A 17,457-nucleotide genomic window follows, 5' to 3' on the forward strand; every position below is an offset into this window, starting at 1 on the left:
ATATCCTTTCTATGTCCACTTATGTTAAGAGAAAAACAAAGATTTAACCAGTAACTTTGATATAACTGCTGAATCAATAATCATGTAGTAAGATTTCCAAAGCTCTAACACATGCCTGCCCTTCAAAATAATAACCATCTTATTTTATATGCTCCAGGTCTGTTTATGGGCCATAATGTACTTCCATCAATATAATGTATAAATTAGTAAGTTTATGTAAAACAGCAAATTGAGCTAAGAAAGTAACTTTTATGGTCTATTGAACTTTTGAAGTCTAATTTCAGATTTGGGCTATAATCACCTTTAAAATGTCATAAGCTCCACATTGGATTCAAATAAGGAAAACACCTAGGAAGATAATTTCGTATGTATTTATGGAATCATCAGTGGCTTGTCCATGCCTGTTATACACACTACAGTAGGTAATTTGGACTAGTGAGAGCAAGACACTACACCAGCAGTGGAGAGTTTACAAGTATTTGTGTGTCCAGCTGTTAAAGCATTAAGAGCTTGACTTTCTCTACTGAAGCCAACCATAACATCTACCCAGTATTACCTTCAAAATGCTCTTGATACATATGACCCACACCTCCTCATATTTTTCAGGCCTAATGGGCCAATAGTTTGAGACTCTGGCTTTTTACACAATTAAGTAATATAAGTAATCCCATTCTGGTGATTAACCTTTCTTTCTTTTCATAAACTGCTGTCATGTCAGCAGAGTCCCATTTAAAAAAATCCTGTTAATGAAATTTTTCATTAAGATTAATTACAAGTTTACCAATTGGGTTAAGATTTTCATATAACATGAGCCTTAACCATGTCCTAAACAAAAACTTTAGTTTGTTATATATAATTGATTCTGACTGAATCAAAACAAATAAACATGTCTCCTCTTGAGAGACTGTATAGACCAAAATTGTAAATTCATCCTCATTTTAAAATCATAAATACACTGTAATTAGCATAATTAATAGAATGGCTATCAGGAAGCTTGTCTTTCATGTATCAAGCAACATAATTTTACATCCAGCAAACTTAATGTTATCAGATGTTCTTTAATTTCATAGACAACAATACATTAAGCACACAATAGTTTTGCAGAACAATTTCAAAGTGTATACAAATTGGAATACAGAGGTTCAACACTGGTGTACTGACAGCATTTTTGAATTTTGGATAAACTGCATATGAAACTTACAATTCAAATATTAGCCAATCTGGGAACTTCCCGTTATATATAAAAACGATACATTTGAGATGCAAAATATTTTTTTTACTAAACACACTATATAAAAATTTAATCATTAAAAACTCAACTTTAGAATTTATAAAGATTAGCTATAAAAATATATTGGCAGTCACTTTCTTATAAATGTACCATTCACTGCATTACAAAATAGTCTCTAACGTAAAATTGCCTTAAATAACTGTACTATTTTAGAATCTTACATTAAATTGATAAACCTTACATTAAATTGATTAAAATCCTCTTGGAAAACTTTGGTATGCATCTTCAGGTTTTAAAAAATACTCTAATATTATCTCAAGGGCCTGTAAACATTCTATTAAAGCACAACAGAATAAGTAATGTATATTCAAATGCATACAGAATATAGAATCAAAAAACAATTTCTTATATATTTGTAAAAAATCATCATTCCCAGAGTAACCAGAAAACAAACTGTTTAAAAGGGCTGTAGTTTTAAACATTTTATTTCCATTCTGATAAAAAAAATATTACCAAGTCACCACACTTCATTCAGGTACCTTAGATGCCTTGTAGGGCAAGGCCTCAAAAATAGTTGACCGAGTCTCAAAACCCTCTCAAGCCCAATAAACAAACTTTTAAAAACCAATTTAAAAGACCTGACAATAGAACAAGTATACATAATCAGAACACATAATTTATATAGTTGTTTTAGCTTTTATTTTGTTATTTAGGATTTGTTGCAGAAATAAAATACACAACTGAAAAGGTAGATTTTAGGAAACAGTAAGAAATGCAAACCTATAGGGTAAACTGATTTATTTTTAAAAATTCAATTAACCAAATTTCATCTTATCTATTTTTGGATTATTGACAGCTATTGTTATTTGGAAATTTTAAATGTGCGAGTTCATTTCCTGTTTCCTGAGTTTGTGTTGTTTAAGTTTACAGAGCTTCCGGTTGTGCCAGTAACTTCCTTGAGGTCATTCTCCACTTGATCCTCTGTCACCAGATCTCTTGCATAAGATAGTTATCTTTCAGTTGCAAAAGCCTAAATAAAAGGCTTCATTTTTGACCTTTTAACTTATAAAACTCCACTAAAAAGAAAAAAAATCCATCTAATTTTTAGGCAAGTCCACAAAAATATTTTCTTTCTGAAGAATCAAACACTTTTATGGGAATAAAGATCTTTCAAAGTTTTTAACTCTTCGATTAGAGTCTTATTTTGATTTTCCAGGACAGCAACTCGATTTTCCAGGCATTTCACGTATTCTTTCTTCTTTCTGCGACATTCTCGAGCAGCTTCTCTAAATATAAGTATTAAAAGTCAGTGTTAGATAAGTTTACATTCTTTAAATGGTAAATGCACTTTAGTAATTTTCCCTGGTTACCTTTTATTCCCCCTTGTTTAAAAAACTAAGATCTGTATACAGCAAATTCACAGATCTCAAGTGTAGAATGCAATCAGTTTTGGTAAATAACATATAACCTACATACCTATCAAGACGGAACATTTTTATTGCCCCAGGATGTTTCCCCATGCCTATTCCTGATCAGTCCTCGCCCCAAGCAACCACTGTTCTGATTTTTATCACCACAGAAGTTTTTTCTATTCTAGAACTTCATACAGCAGAGTCATATGTGTATTCCTGCATCTGGCCTCCTTTTACTCAGTATATTTTCAAGGCTCACCTCTGTTGCTGCACAGCAGCTTGTTCCTTTATACTGTTGAGTGAATTCCACTCTATGAGTACGCCCATTTACTGATTAATTCTCGTGGGCTCTTTATAGTTTTAGCTGCTATTCATGTTCTTGTGCCATTCTCTTTGTGAACGTTTGTCTTTTCTTGAATAAATACCAATGAGTGATATTTATGGGTCCTCTGGTTAACTTAAGGCATAGACTCTTTGAATTTTATTCACTGACTTTTAATTATAAACAGTTGACAGTGTTTTGTACGTCCTCTAAGGATATTTTGAAGAAGTCACATACAAGTATTATGTACATATAGAAGTTATAAAGTGATATTTTGAATATTTTTTATTGTAATTGCTACACAATATTATATTAGTTTCAGGTGTACCACATAGTGATTTGACATTTATATTTATCACAAAATGTTACCATCTGTCCCCATACAAAGTTACTACCATTATTAACTATATTCCCTATGCTGCACTTTACATCCCTGTGACTTATTTAGTAACTAGCAGTTTGTACTTAATTCCCTTCACCTATTTTGCCCATCTGCCCAACCACCAGTTTTTTCTCGATTTTTATGAGTCTGTTCTATTTTTTAGATTCCCCTGTAAATGAAATCATATTGTATGTCTTTCTCTGACATATTTTAACTTAGCATAATATGGCTCTAGGTCCACACAGGTTGTCAAATTCAAGATTTCATTTTTTATGGCTGAATAATACTCCACTGTGTATATATACCACATCTTATTCATTTATCAGAGGACACTTAGGTTGCTTGTGTATCTTGGCTACTGTAATTAATGCTGCAGTAAATATGGAGGTGCACATATCTTTTTGAATTCATGTTTTTGTTTTCTTTGGAAAATACCCACAGTGGAATTGCTGGATTGTATGATATTTCTATTTTTATTTTCTGAGCAATCTCCATACTGCTTTCAATAGTGGCTGTACCAATTTACATTACCACCAACAGTGCATAAGGACTCTCTTTTCTCCACATCCTCACAAACACTTGTTATTTCTTGTCTGATACTAGCCACTCTGACAGGTGAGGTGCATCTAATTGTGGTTTTGATTTGCAGTTCTCTGCTGATTAGTGATGTTGAGCATCTTCTCATGTCTCTGTTGGCTACCTGGTTTCTTTGGAACTGTCTTTGCAGGCCCTCTGCCCATTTTTTAAATGGATTTTTTTGTGTGGTGAGTTGTATGAGTTCTTTATATATTTTGGATTATTAAACCCTTATTGGCTATATTATTTGTACATGTCTTCTCCCATCTAGTAGCTTGCCTTTCCATTTGTTGATGCTTTTCCTTCTTTGTGCAAAAACTTTAGTTTGTTGAAGTCCCAATGGGTTTCCCCCCACTTTTGCTGTCCTTGCCTGAGAGGCCAGATTAAAAAACAACAACAAAAAAACTCTGCTAAGACTGACGTCCAAGAGTTTACTGCCTATAGTTTTCTTTTAGGAGTCTTACAGTTTCAGATTTCATATTTAGATCCTCAATCCATTTTGAGTTTACTTTTGTATATGCTGTGAGAAAGCAGTCAGATTTCACTCTTTTGCACATAGCTGTCCAGTTTTCCCAGTGACACTACTGAAGAGATTTTCTTCCCATTTTATATCCTTGTCTTTTTTATAGATTAAATGACTACATAAGTGTGATTTACCTCTGCACTATTCTGTTCCATTGACCTGTGTGTTCATTTTTGTGCCAGTACTATACTGTTTTAATTACTGTAACTTTGTTGTATAGTTTGAAGTCTTGAGAGCGTGATACCTACAGCTTTGTTCTTCATTCTTAAGACCACTTTGGCTATTTGGGGTCTTTAGTGGTTCCATATAAATTTTAGGATTATTTGTTCTAGTTCTGTGAAAAATGCTGGCATTTTGAATCTACAGATTGCATTGACTCTATAGATTGCTCTGAGTGTATGGACATTTTACAGTGTTTTTCCAATCCACAAGCATCGTGTATTTTACCATTTATTTGTGTCATTTTTGATTTCTTTCATCAATGTCTTATACTTTTCAAAGTACAGGTCTTTCACCTCCTTGGTTATATTTATTCCTAAGTATTTTATTCTTTTTGGTGCAATTTTAGATGAGATTGTTTTCTCATTTCTTTGTTCATTATTAGTATATAGTGATACAATAGATTTTTGTATATTAATTTTGTACCTACAATTTTAATGAATTCAGTAGTTTTTTGGTGAAGTCTTTAATGTTTTCTATATATAATATCATTACTTCCTTACTAATTAGATACCTTTTATTTCTTTTTCTTGTGTGATTGCTGTGGTGAGGACATTCAATGCTTTGTACTCCATCACTGAGTATGTTAGCTATGGATCTGTCACATATGGCCTTTATTATGTTGATGTATGCTCCCTCTATACCCACTTTGCTGTTGAGTTTTTATCATAAAGGGATGTTGAATTTTTGGCGTATTTATTATACTATGTATTGATATTATTTGCAACTTTTTTACACACATTTTTAGTGATGTTTGTTTTTGCAGATCTCTTTCATTTCTCTACTGGTAAGCCTGAGCATCTTTCTAAAAGTTTATTGGTCTTTTGGATCTACTCTTATATACACTGCCTATTCATATACTTTATCCATTCATACCTTTTGCCCATTTTACAAGTAGAAATTATTAAGACAAACCTAAGAACTTTGTGCATTATACATACTAATCCTTTATCTGGTTTTACATTATTTTCTAGCCTACATTATTTGACTTCTCATATTTTTGTATCTTATGCCATACTCTAAGTCTCTTTTGTAGCTGCCATAAAAATGCCATACACTATATATTATGGCTTAATTTTTCTCAAAGTCTTTAATCCACCTGGAATTACTTTTGAAATGGTTTAAAATAGTCCAATTTAATTTTTTCCAGATATGGAGTTGACTGTTTTAGTAGTTAACTAGCACAAGCAGCTATTTCTGGGCTCTATATCCTGTTTGCTAATATTACTGTCCTTCCCCTTACTTGATATCAAGTTTTGATTACAATGGCTTTAGATTGTATTTGAATGCCTCATAAGACAAGCACCCTCTTTATAAGCAACTGATTTCTTCCATGTAAATTTTCAGATTTCGTCCAATTCCATGAAGATCTAGAAAGATTCTAATTTGAATTACATAAAGTTTGTATGTGATTTTGGAAGAACTGAAATTTAATATTAATTGTCTTTGTCTTCTAAGAACACAGTGTATTTTCTATTTATTCAGATATTGTTCAGCTCTCAAGATGATTTTTTTAAATGTGGATCTTGGTCTTTCCTGTTAAGTTTACTAAGTATTTTGTGGTTTTTGTCACTAATATGATAACATCACTTCTCATATTATTTGCAAGATGGTAATTCTAGTAGAAAAACACTCTAATAAATTTCCTTATAAATTGTTGTTTTAAAAAAATTTATTATGAAGGATACAAAAAAAACATGTGAGATAGAAATTATGAAGCATAATAAGTAACTGGACACATTAAGTCCAATACCCAATTTCATAAGAGAAAATACTATCCATACTGTTGAAAGGCCCTCTGTCCTGATTCCATACCCCTGCTTCTTCTCAGAGGCAATTATCAGATTCAATCTTCTGCTTATTTTTATGATTTTAACATATATGTATATATGCCCATAAAATTTACTTTTATGTATTGTTGCAACTTTTTCTAATATTTGTTCATGCTAAAGTGATAATTCACTCAATTGTTACAAATGAATATTATCACATTGTATAAAAACAGCCACAATTTATGTACCCATTCTATTATTGGATATTTAGATGGTTTCCTATTTTTTGCTATGAAATAGCATAAAATCTTATGCATAGTTCCTGCAAACGCTCTCTCATCACACACACAGAGTAAAACAGCTGAGTCACAGAGCATATCCAGGTTGACTGTACAAAATAATTTCCAGTGTGGTTGTACCAATTTACTCCCATAAGCAGTATTTGAGTTCCATTACACTGTTCCAAATTCTTGCCAACTCCTGGTTAGACTTTAAGATTTTTGCCAGTTGGGTGGGGATAAATGGTATCTCAGTGTATGATATTACTTTGCATTTCTTTGATTACTGATAAGGGTGCACAGTTTTTTATGTGATTATTAACCACTTCTGTTTTATGGGACATGCCTATTCATATATTTGCCGGTACTATTCATATATTTGCCAGATACTTTTACAAGTATCTTCTATAGGTTTAAAGTTTATATTTTCACTTGCTCTACGTTATCTTTTGATGAATAGAAGTTATTAATTTTAATGGAGATTCATTAGTCTTTTAATATTTGCGTGTGGTTTCAAGGAACCTTTCCCTATACCTCTATGAAATTACGTATTTTCACCTTAAAGTTAAAAAATTTCATCTTCTACATTTGTGTTTTTAATCCATCTGGAATGATTTTTATGTATGGTGGGAGGAAGAGAGAAAATATTTGTTCATGTATTATTATCCTAGCACCATTTATTGAGGAGTCCCTCATTCACCCAATAATCTTTCCTGTCATATCAAGGTTTCACGTAGTCATGGATCTGTTTCTGAGCTCTGTACTCTACTTCACTGGTTTATTTCATTTATCTCAATGCCAGTATCACACTATTTTAATTAACACAGATTTAAATTAAACTTGGTATCTCCTCATGTTACCCTTACGTCTGGAATATTTTAGCTGTTCTTAGCCCTTTACTCTTCTATATATTTTAGTATCAACTTATCAGCTCTTCAAGCAACCTGTTTGGATCAGTTGAGAGGAAAATAGTCATCTTTATAATACTGAGTTTCTGTATCTGTATATGTAGTGCATTTCTCCACTTATTTAGATCTTCCTTAATGTCTTTTAAACATTTTATAGTATTTTCCATAAAAGTCCCATTTTTTTAGCTTTCTCAGTTATTTTATTCATTGGTAACATAAATGCTATCTTTTTTATAACTATTACCAAAATCTTTATTGCTGATGTAAAGAAATTGTTGATTTTTGAAAACTGACTTTGTATGTAGTAACCTTTTAAAATCATTACTTCTAATAATTTTTCTGTAAGTTCATTTGTTTTTTTCCCCAAGGCAATCATACAAAAAATAGTAATAAGTTTACTTCTTTCATCTAAATCCTTTTATTCTTTTTTTCTGTTTTATACTGGTTTTTCTTCAAGCTTTTAAATAAATATCTTCCAGATGATTCCCTGGATATTCTAGGCAGATGAATCTATCTGTTGAATGTCAGTGACATCTTTTTCTTTACATGTAGCAGACATACTTCTTTCCCTTTCTTCATTAAATAACTGGAGACTTTACAAAACTTGTTCTCTGCCCTTTCTGCTAACTCTTGTTCCTGATGTGTAATGTAGTATTATCTAAGATTCTGGAACCTGGATATAGCCCAAGTTTAAATCCTACCTCTACCACATACTAAGCAGTACAACCATGGGCAAATAACCTTTCTAGGCCTCAGTTTCATCATCTCAAAAAATACGTATGTATTATTATTCACACCTCAAAAGATTTATATCATGATGGAGACCTAAATCCTTGGGTAGTCTGATTTTTCAACTTGTATTTGTTAAAACTCAATGTATAGGAACTCACTAAAGCCTATGTTGAGAAGCCTAACTTTCTTCGAGATAATTAGGAGCAGTATGGACTTGGACCCATTTTTAAACAATTCTCAGTTTACAGACGTAGTACTTTTTGGGTCTTGACTTCTGGGATTCCTAATCTAACAGATTTCTCTTTTCTGTAGGCTCATCCAATCATTTAAAAGGGTGGTTTTTCTATTTCATCAAGCTTTTAAAAAATGTAGCTGAGGTCACACTGTCAGAAAGAGAAGTCTCATTCTAGTAATTTTTAAAGTCTATTGGGTTTTCTAGGTACATAATCACATCATTAGCAAAGAAGTATCATTCTTGTACTTCATTTCCTTAACTTAGTGCATTTGTTGGCACTTCCAAACGACAGTCCCTGCATTGTTACCAAGTTCATTTACAATGATGCTTGCTCTTAGTTTTTAGTAAAGGAATACTTTATCTTGAATATGGTCCTTTCATGACAATTTTTATTGCTCTAGAAAATCATCCTTTTATCCTAATTTTATAATTTATAGCTGAGTAACCAAAAATAGAATCCTATGGTAATTTAAAAAATTTGTATCTGGCTAATTACACCCTTTTTTGTTCTTAGTATAGTTTATTAGTATCTTTAAAAAAAATCTTGAAAACATTGAAGAAGGCTATCCATTATATTCTTTTTTTCTCAAGGAACCAGTGGTTTTTTTAATACCTAATAAACACAGAAAGCATATATCAGTGTTTAAAATGAAAGTAAATGTTTCTGGGAGTTAAATCACTGCTGTACTTTCATGATCAAAACTAGTTTTTAAAAGCATTTCTATATTAGTTCCAAGTATGCTAGGTATTATGCACATTCCCACTAATTCTTTCCTCTTCTTGCTCTAATCAATGATGAGCAGCAAGAATGGGACTAACTAGACAATCTAACACTCAGTAAAATAAAGCTAACATAATCCTCCTTCTTTCTAATATAGAATTCCAACTAACATCTGGTTATGTTTTGAAATTAGCAAAACATCACCCATTCTGGTAGGATAATTCTACCTACCTGTTTTTCATCAATCTTATTTCTCTTTTCAATTGGGGGTCATCTGTCTTAGTTGTCTGAGATGTAAGAGTCACAGGAGATGTCATCACCACAGTTTGTGGCAGTGAAGTAGCTGAAGGTGTGGTACGGATCTGATATGTCTGCATATCTCCTGATGCAGCTGTGTGGTCAAAAGAATGAGTTAATTCCTAAGTGCTTTTGAAATGACTTTGGGATGCTTCCAATAGACAAACATACTTACTCTGTACAACCACCTGGTTGCTGGGCACAAGTATTTGCTGTCCATCAGAGGTCTGTGCATACTGGAGAATTGTTGTGCCTTGCTGAGTACTGCCCGAATTTGTCATGCTTAATGTCTGAAGTCCCTGTACTCCATCTGTGCCTGGACTGGCCAGCTGTAAGGCTCCATTTGGGGCAATGGCAACTTTAATGAAGGAGACAACATAGTTATTGTGAGGCTATGCAATATACTAATTGCAAAGGACTGGTGAAAGAAACAAGCACTACTTGTTAAAGCAGGTTTGAATGCAGTCCCACTTGGTAACTATTGACTACTTTGGGTGAGCTATACATAAAAGAAAGAAAATGGCATTTCTTTATAAAATGTTTATGGTTCAGGTGTGCTCATCTTCACTTGGTCTCATATTGTACAACGTAACTGGTCAAAACATTTTGGACTCCATGTAGCACTCCATGCTAATTGCTAACACTGTTACAGCAGTTCTGGGGCATTAGAAGAAGGTACTGAGGGCTAACTTTTAAAGGAAAAATAAGTAGAAGGAAACGTTAACACAGTTTGTAATTTTTATTCAAAAGAAGCACTGAGTATGTAAGTGTGCCTATGGGGAAAAAATCCAAATCAGATAAAGTTTGCATAATGAAAAAATAATTCTTCATATTGTTTCTTACCTCCACTCCCTAGCAGTAACACCTCTTAAATGTAAGCTCCCCACAAGCACTTTTCACTGAATTATATTTAGGTTAATGCTTTCTCCTCAAACCTTAAATGAAACACCCATCAGCATAGCCAAATAGAAAACTTTTAGCAATATGTAATTTCCACATAATAAATCCCCTTAAGAATCTAATGCCTGTATCCTCTTTTCACATTGTAATTATGCAACACTTTTCCCCCCTTTAATGCTTTGGCTACCAGGAAGCCAAAATACACTTCTCTCTGTGTTTTAACTGAAAATTTTTTTCAGAAGTTCCCAGTTATGCTCCCTCACTGCCATAAATATTCCCACATACTTTTTGACTTAGAAGACAAGACATTAAAACTTTCTAGATGCAGAGATTTGTATTGAATTTACATTAGCAATTGCTTTCAATCTCCTTCCCTGAAAATGTAAATATATAAAAAGTCCCATTACGTATCCCTATTTCTTCCATTGTCCACCTGTCACTCTCATCCTGAGGTAACCGTTACTTTTGGTACACATCCTTCCTAATCCTTTTCTATGCTCCTAGGAGACTGACATATTAAATGCATATCAAAATATGTGTATCTATACACACATATGTATAGGTATACATCTTTTGATGTTAAATATGTTATAATACAGAATTGTTTCCATTTTTTCAACCTGTCTTCCTATTCTTAACATGTATATTTACCTGAATATAAATATGCACTGTCCAATATGGTAGTCACATGTAGCTATTTAACTAAAATTAAACCAAATAAAAAATTCAGTTCTTTACTCATACCAGTCAATTTCAGTGCTCAACACTCACACTTAGCAGCTATTTGTTGGACAATGAAAATATAGGACATTTCCATCATCAGGGAAGTTCTACTCAGTGCTGCCCTAAATACTAGTTTGTACTGTACTTTTCTCAATTATAATATATACAATATTTGTCTGAGTTTCTATGTACTTTTCATAATTTAGTGGTTTTAGTAAGTCATATTAGTATGTCATAATTTTTAACTTGTGAATATGTTGCCTCAGCAAACAGTAATACATGTGTACGTTAAAAAAAAAAAGTTTTGCTTAACTGCCTCCTTTCTGTCCTTACAACCAGTCCCAGTTTTTTTGTCTCCTCAGAGGTATTCTATATATATTCTTTAAATCAGAAAGCCTACTCTGTGTCAGGTTCTATATATCAAGGGAACAGCTGCAAAGTTCTTTCCCTCAAGGAACTTACATTCCTTAAAAACGAAACAAGCTCACCCATAATTATAAAGAGTGGTCTCTTTGAGGAGGTGACACTTAAGCAGGGCAGAGGTGAGGATGGGAGAAGAATGTGCCAGGCAGGAGGGATGACAACTACAAAAATCAGGCAGAGCTTCATGTGTCTGAGCAACAGCAAGAAAGTGTCAGAATGCCATCGAGTGGCAGGAGATGGACTCAGTGAGGTGGGCAAGGCCAGATCCTGAATGTAATGCCTTGCAGGATTTACTCTAAGTGTGATGCAAAGTCACAGGAGGATTCTGAGCAAGAGTGACGTGATTGAATTGACATTTTAAATCAATCCAACTGAGGTATGTAAAAGTATGAGAGCCAGAATGGAAGCAGGATGACCTACTATAGTAGTTCAGGCTAAAGTGTAAACCAACGTGGTGGTAGTGACTGGAGATGGTGGGAGGTAGTCAAATGGGACGTGTATTTCACACTTGTCAAAACTCCAAAGTGTATCATTAACAAGCTCTGTCACTTTAGGGACACTGTCTAATTCTCTAAGCCTGAGTTCCCTCACAAAGTGATAACTGCCTACACTTCCCAAAGTTGTAAAGAGTATATGAAATAATGCTGAAAAATGTACTCTGTATTACTTTTGGCTCAAAATGTTATCCTTTAATAATCATCACTTTTGAAGCATGACAGTCTTTCTGCACACCACTTCTTTACATGGGAAGGTTAGTTTTTGTGTATCTGTCATGTGGAAATTTATTCCTATACATACTGTACTGTCCGGTGCTAGTCTGGTAGATGGAAGTTGGAACAGACATAGACGTGACAGCAGAAACTCCAGGGTTTTCTCCGTTTCCTTTTCTGCCCCGCGTATCTTCAGAAGATAGGTCTTTCAAAATTTTTCTGTGAAAAATAGAACTCTTAATGCTGGTAATGAGAATAGCTTTAGAAAAAGAAATTGTTCAACCTTTTTCAATCTCAGGTTAAAAGTACTATAATCTACTAGATACCTGAACTGGTGTGTCAAGGAATCCTTTGGTTAAGCACACACTATTGTAATTATGTACTGCAGTTAGTTATATTTTAGTTTATGCCTACTTGAAAAGACACACTGAACATATTTTCAAAGTACAAGGCCCTTGTAGAAGTATAAAATGTCTCTTCCCCTGCAGAGATGACTCCGTTGTAAAGTATTTCATTAATTAATAAGGTACTATTCATTTTCTAAATAATGTCAGTGACCTTCATTTAAAAAGATCAAAAGTTTTTTCTTAAATTAAGTATGATAGCTATCAGGTGGAGGAAGCTTCCTTCTATTAGATGAGCATTTTTATCACTAAAGGGTATTGGATTTTGTTAAATGCTTTCTCTGTGTCTGTTGAGATGGTTGTATTACATTAATTGACTTAAACCAATCTTGCATTCTGGCATAAATCCTACTTGATTATGGTGTATGCTTTTTATATGTTAGATTCTGTTTGCCAGTATTTTCTGGAGGACTTTTGTGTCTACATTCATGATGAATACTGGTCTATAGTTTTATAATCTTTTAATTAGTTTAAACCATGTCTTATTAATGAAATTATTGTTACTGATCTAATACCATTTTTAAAAAAAATTCTGATGCATTACGTTGACTATGTGAAGATTTTTCAGAATTCATTTTATTTTTTATATTGCATATTTCACTAAATCTTTGTACAGTATTTTTTGTAGTTGTTCTAGGTGTTACAGACACCTAGTCTACTTAGAATTACTATTTTACCACTTTAAGTGAACCTTGGAAACCATACCACATTAAATCTCTTTATCTTCCCCCCTTGCAGTTGTCTCATATATTACATCTCTATAAACTGAAAACCCCACCAGAAAAATATCATTTTTTTCAACCATCAAATATAGTTTAAGGAATTCAGTAAGACAAGAATAGTCCATTCTATTTGCCTAGACCTTGCTACTGTTGTGCCTTCATTCCTAACTTTCCAGATCTCCTGTCTTAGCAGTTTAAAGCAGGGCTGCTTGCTGTCAGTGACTTCTCTGGGTTTTCCTTCACCTAGATAGATAATATTTATTTTCCCTCCATTTCTGAGGGACTTTTTCAACAGACACAGAATTCTGAATTGACAGTTTTTTTTTTCCAGCACTTAAAAAATCCTATTTCATTTCCTTTTAGCCTTCTTGGTTTTTGATAAGAAATTTGTAGTGATTCACATTGTTCCCTTGAAAATAATGTGTCATTTTTCTCTGGCTGCTCACAAGATTTTTGTCTTTAGTTTTCAGCAGTTTATGATCTATCTGGGCAGGGATTTCTCTGCACTTATCCTGTTTAGGGTTTGCTGAGATTTCTTAATCTGTAGGTTTCACCAAATTTGGGAACATTTCAGCCATTACTTCTTCAAATATTTTCTCTGCAACATACTTCTCTCCCAACTGTAGTGACACAAATATTAGATCTTTTGCTATTGATTTCCAAGTCCCTGAGAACTAATTTTTCCAATCTCTATTGTTCAGATTGGAGAATCTCCATTAAACTAATTCCTTATCTCATTTCTTCTATTAAACACATCCAGTGAGGTTCTATTTGTTACTGTACTTCTTAGCTCCAAAATTTCCATTTGGTTTTTGCTGAGAGTTCCTATCTTTCCATTCATTTAAACAGAATTAAAATCTTTGTCATGTACTCACAGAACACAAGAATGGACTAACAGTTACCAAGGGGAAAGGGACTGGGGAGGATGGGTAGGAAGGGAGGAATAAGGGGGAAAATGGGGCATTACGATTAGCACACATAATGTAGGGGGCAGGACACGGGAAAGGCAGTATATACAGAGAAGACAAGTAATGATTCTATAGCATCTTACTATGCTGATGACAGTGAGTGTAATGGGTTATGTGGGGGGGACATGATAATGGGGGGAGTCTAGTAACCATAATGTTCAAGTAATTATACATTAATGATATCAAAATTAAAAAATTAAAAAAAAACCTTTGTCATGTAATTCCAATATTCGTGTCATCTAGGAGATAACATCTGAAGTCTTTTCCCATGCAAGTTGATCATTCCAGCTTTGTTGTATACCAAGTAATTTTGGACATCTTTAATATTATGATATCAGACTCTCAAGTTTTGTTTAAATCCTATGAAGAATTTTTGATATTGTTTTAAGCCGGCTGTCAACCTGGTTGTGTCCAGGATGCAAGTTTTGACCAGCTGCCTCTAGGTTTTGGTTCCAATGTCAGTTCAGTTTTTTAAGCCTCTGTAGTGCCAGTGTGTACTGTATAGAGGCCAGTCTGGAACTTGAGGCAATGTCTGCCCTATATATATATAGCTCAGTTCTCAAAGTTTATGAATGCCAAGGAAGCCCATTTTATTCATGAAGGGGTACTAAATTTGATGAAATACTTTTTCTGCTTTGTTGAGCTTGAAGTGGGTGTATCTTGGTTTTCATGCGTCTGGCTTCAGGTCAGTATTTGTATGTACATAGCTTTTATGTTTACTGGGGGAGGGACTCAAGATATTTCTATTATTTCCTAATTGTGTGCTGGGAGAGTCCCATTGTTTGGAAATTAAATTTTTTATTTGTATTTTGGTGACTGCCTCTAGCAGTCTGAGGTAAGTCTAAAGGTAATCAATAGAAGACTCTAATAGGCCATTCCTGTCTGATATATTTCTTTGCCTTTTGAACTATCCAATTAATCATTACTGTTATAAACAGTCAATTGTCACAAATGAATCTTAGGTTCACTTTTCTTTATTTTTACATTCCTTCCATTTAGTAATTTCTTAAATTAGTTTCAAATAATTTTTTATAATTATTAAAATATAGTTGATACAGAATACTATATTGGTTTCAGATGTACAACATAGTGATTCAATAATACACAGTTAGAAATACCACAGTAAGTATAGCTGCTGTCCGTCACCATACAAAGATACTACAGTATTATTGGCTGAATTCCCTATGCTATACTTCCATTCCTGTGACTGAAATGATCGTGTTTTTTTGGTATCATTAATCTACAATTACATGAGCAACATTATGGTTACTAGATGCCCCTCATCATCAAGTCCCCACCACATACCCCATTATAGTCACTGTCCATCAGTGTAGTATGATGCTATAGAATCACTACTTGTCTTCTCTGTGTTGTACAGCTCTCCTCATGGCCCCCACCTTCACATTATGTCTGCTCATCATAATGCCCCTTTTTCCCCCTTATCCCTCCCTTCCCACCCATCCTCCCCAGTCCCTTACCCTTTGGTAACTATTAGTCCATTCTTGGGTTCTGTGAGTCTGCTGCTGTTTGTTCCTTCTGTTTTTTCTTTGTTCTTATACTCCACAGATGAGTGAAATCATTTGATACTTGTGTTTCTCTGACTGGCTTATTTCACTGAGCATAATACCCTCTAGCTCCATCCATGTTGTTGCAAATGATAGGATTTATTTTCTTCTTATGGCTGAATAATATTCCATTGTGTATATGTACCACATCTTTATCCATTCATCTACTGATGGACACTTAGGTTGCTTCCATTTCTTCGCTATTGTAAGTAGTGCTGCGATGAACATAGGGGTGCATATGTCTTTTTCAAACTAGGCTGCTGCATTCTTAGGGTAAATTTCCAGGAGTGGAATTCCTGGGTCAAATGGTATTTCTATTTTTAGCTTTTTGAGAAACCTCCATACTGCTTTCCACAATGGTTGAACTAATTTACATTCCCACCAGCAGTGTAGGAGGGTTCCCCTTTCTCCATATCCTTGACAACATTTGTTGTTGTTTGCCTTTTGGATGGTGGCCATCCTAACTGGTGTGAGGTGTTATCTCATTGTGGTTTTAATTTGCATTTCTCTGATGATTAGCGATGTGGAGCATCTTTTCATGTGTCTGTTGGCCATCTGAATTTCTTCTTTGGAGAAGTGTCTGTTCAGATCATCTGCCCATTTTTTAACTGAATTATTTGCTTTTTTGTTGAGGTGCATGAGCTCTTTATATTTTTGGATGTCAACCCTTTATCTGATACGTCATTTATGAATATATTCTCCCATACTGTAGGATGTCTTTGTGTTCTATTGATGGTGTCCTTTGCTGTACAGAAGAAGCTTTTCAGCTTGATATAGTCCCACTTGTTCATTTTTGCTTTTGTTTCCCTTGCCTAGGGAGATATGTTCATGAAGAAGTTGCTCATGTTTATGTCCAAGAGATTTTTTCCTATGTTTTTTCCTAAGAGTTTTATGGTTTCATGACTTCCATTCAGGTCTTTGATCCATTTTGAATTTACTTTTGTGTGTGGCATTAGACAGTGATCTAGTTTCATTCTCTTACATGTAGCTGTTCAGTTTTGCCAACACCAGCTGTTGAAGAGGCTGTCATTTCCCATTGTATGTCCATGGCTCCTTTACCGTATATTAATTGACCATATATTTTGGGTTTATATCTGGGCTCTCAATTCTATTCCATTGATCTATGAGTCTGTACTTGTGCCAGTACAAAATTGTTTTGATTACTGTGGCTTTGTAGTAGAGCTTGAAGTTGTGGAGCATAATCCCCCCAGCTTTATTCTTCCTTCTCAGGATTGCTTTGGCTATTTGGGGTCTTTTGTGGTTCCATATGAATTTTAGATCTATTTGCTCTAGTTTGCTGAAGAATGTTGCTGATATTTTGATAGGGATTGCACTGAATCTGTAGATTGCTTTAGGCAGGATGGCAAGTTGTACTTATTTTTTACATCCCTCACAGTCTTTTACTGTAGTATTATTAGGGTTTTATGACTTTAA

The 17,457-nt window shown here is 33.9% G+C and overlaps 1 protein-coding gene across 1 annotated transcript in view; it reads right to left on the bottom strand.

Moving 5' to 3' along the window:
• Positions 1-1,038: 1,038 nt before the first annotated feature.
• Positions 1,039-17,457, bottom strand: part of ATF1 (activating transcription factor 1) — a 36,788-nt gene continuing 20,369 nt past the window's right edge. Inside the window, exons 3-6 of the mRNA XM_017663690.3 lie at positions 12,453-12,583; positions 9,784-9,966; positions 9,543-9,702; positions 1,039-2,517 (exon numbers count right to left, since the gene is read on the bottom strand). Of these exons, the coding sequence (XP_017519179.1) occupies positions 2,373-2,517; positions 9,543-9,702; positions 9,784-9,966; positions 12,453-12,583 (619 nt within the window). The 3' untranslated portion in view covers positions 1,039-2,372. The remainder of the gene's footprint in view (positions 2,518-9,542; positions 9,703-9,783; positions 9,967-12,452; positions 12,584-17,457) is intronic.

Source organism: Manis javanica, chromosome 10 (genome assembly GCF_040802235.1).
Source record: "Manis javanica isolate MJ-LG chromosome 10, MJ_LKY, whole genome shotgun sequence".
Classification (NCBI taxonomy): domain Eukaryota; kingdom Metazoa; phylum Chordata; class Mammalia; order Pholidota; family Manidae; genus Manis; species Manis javanica.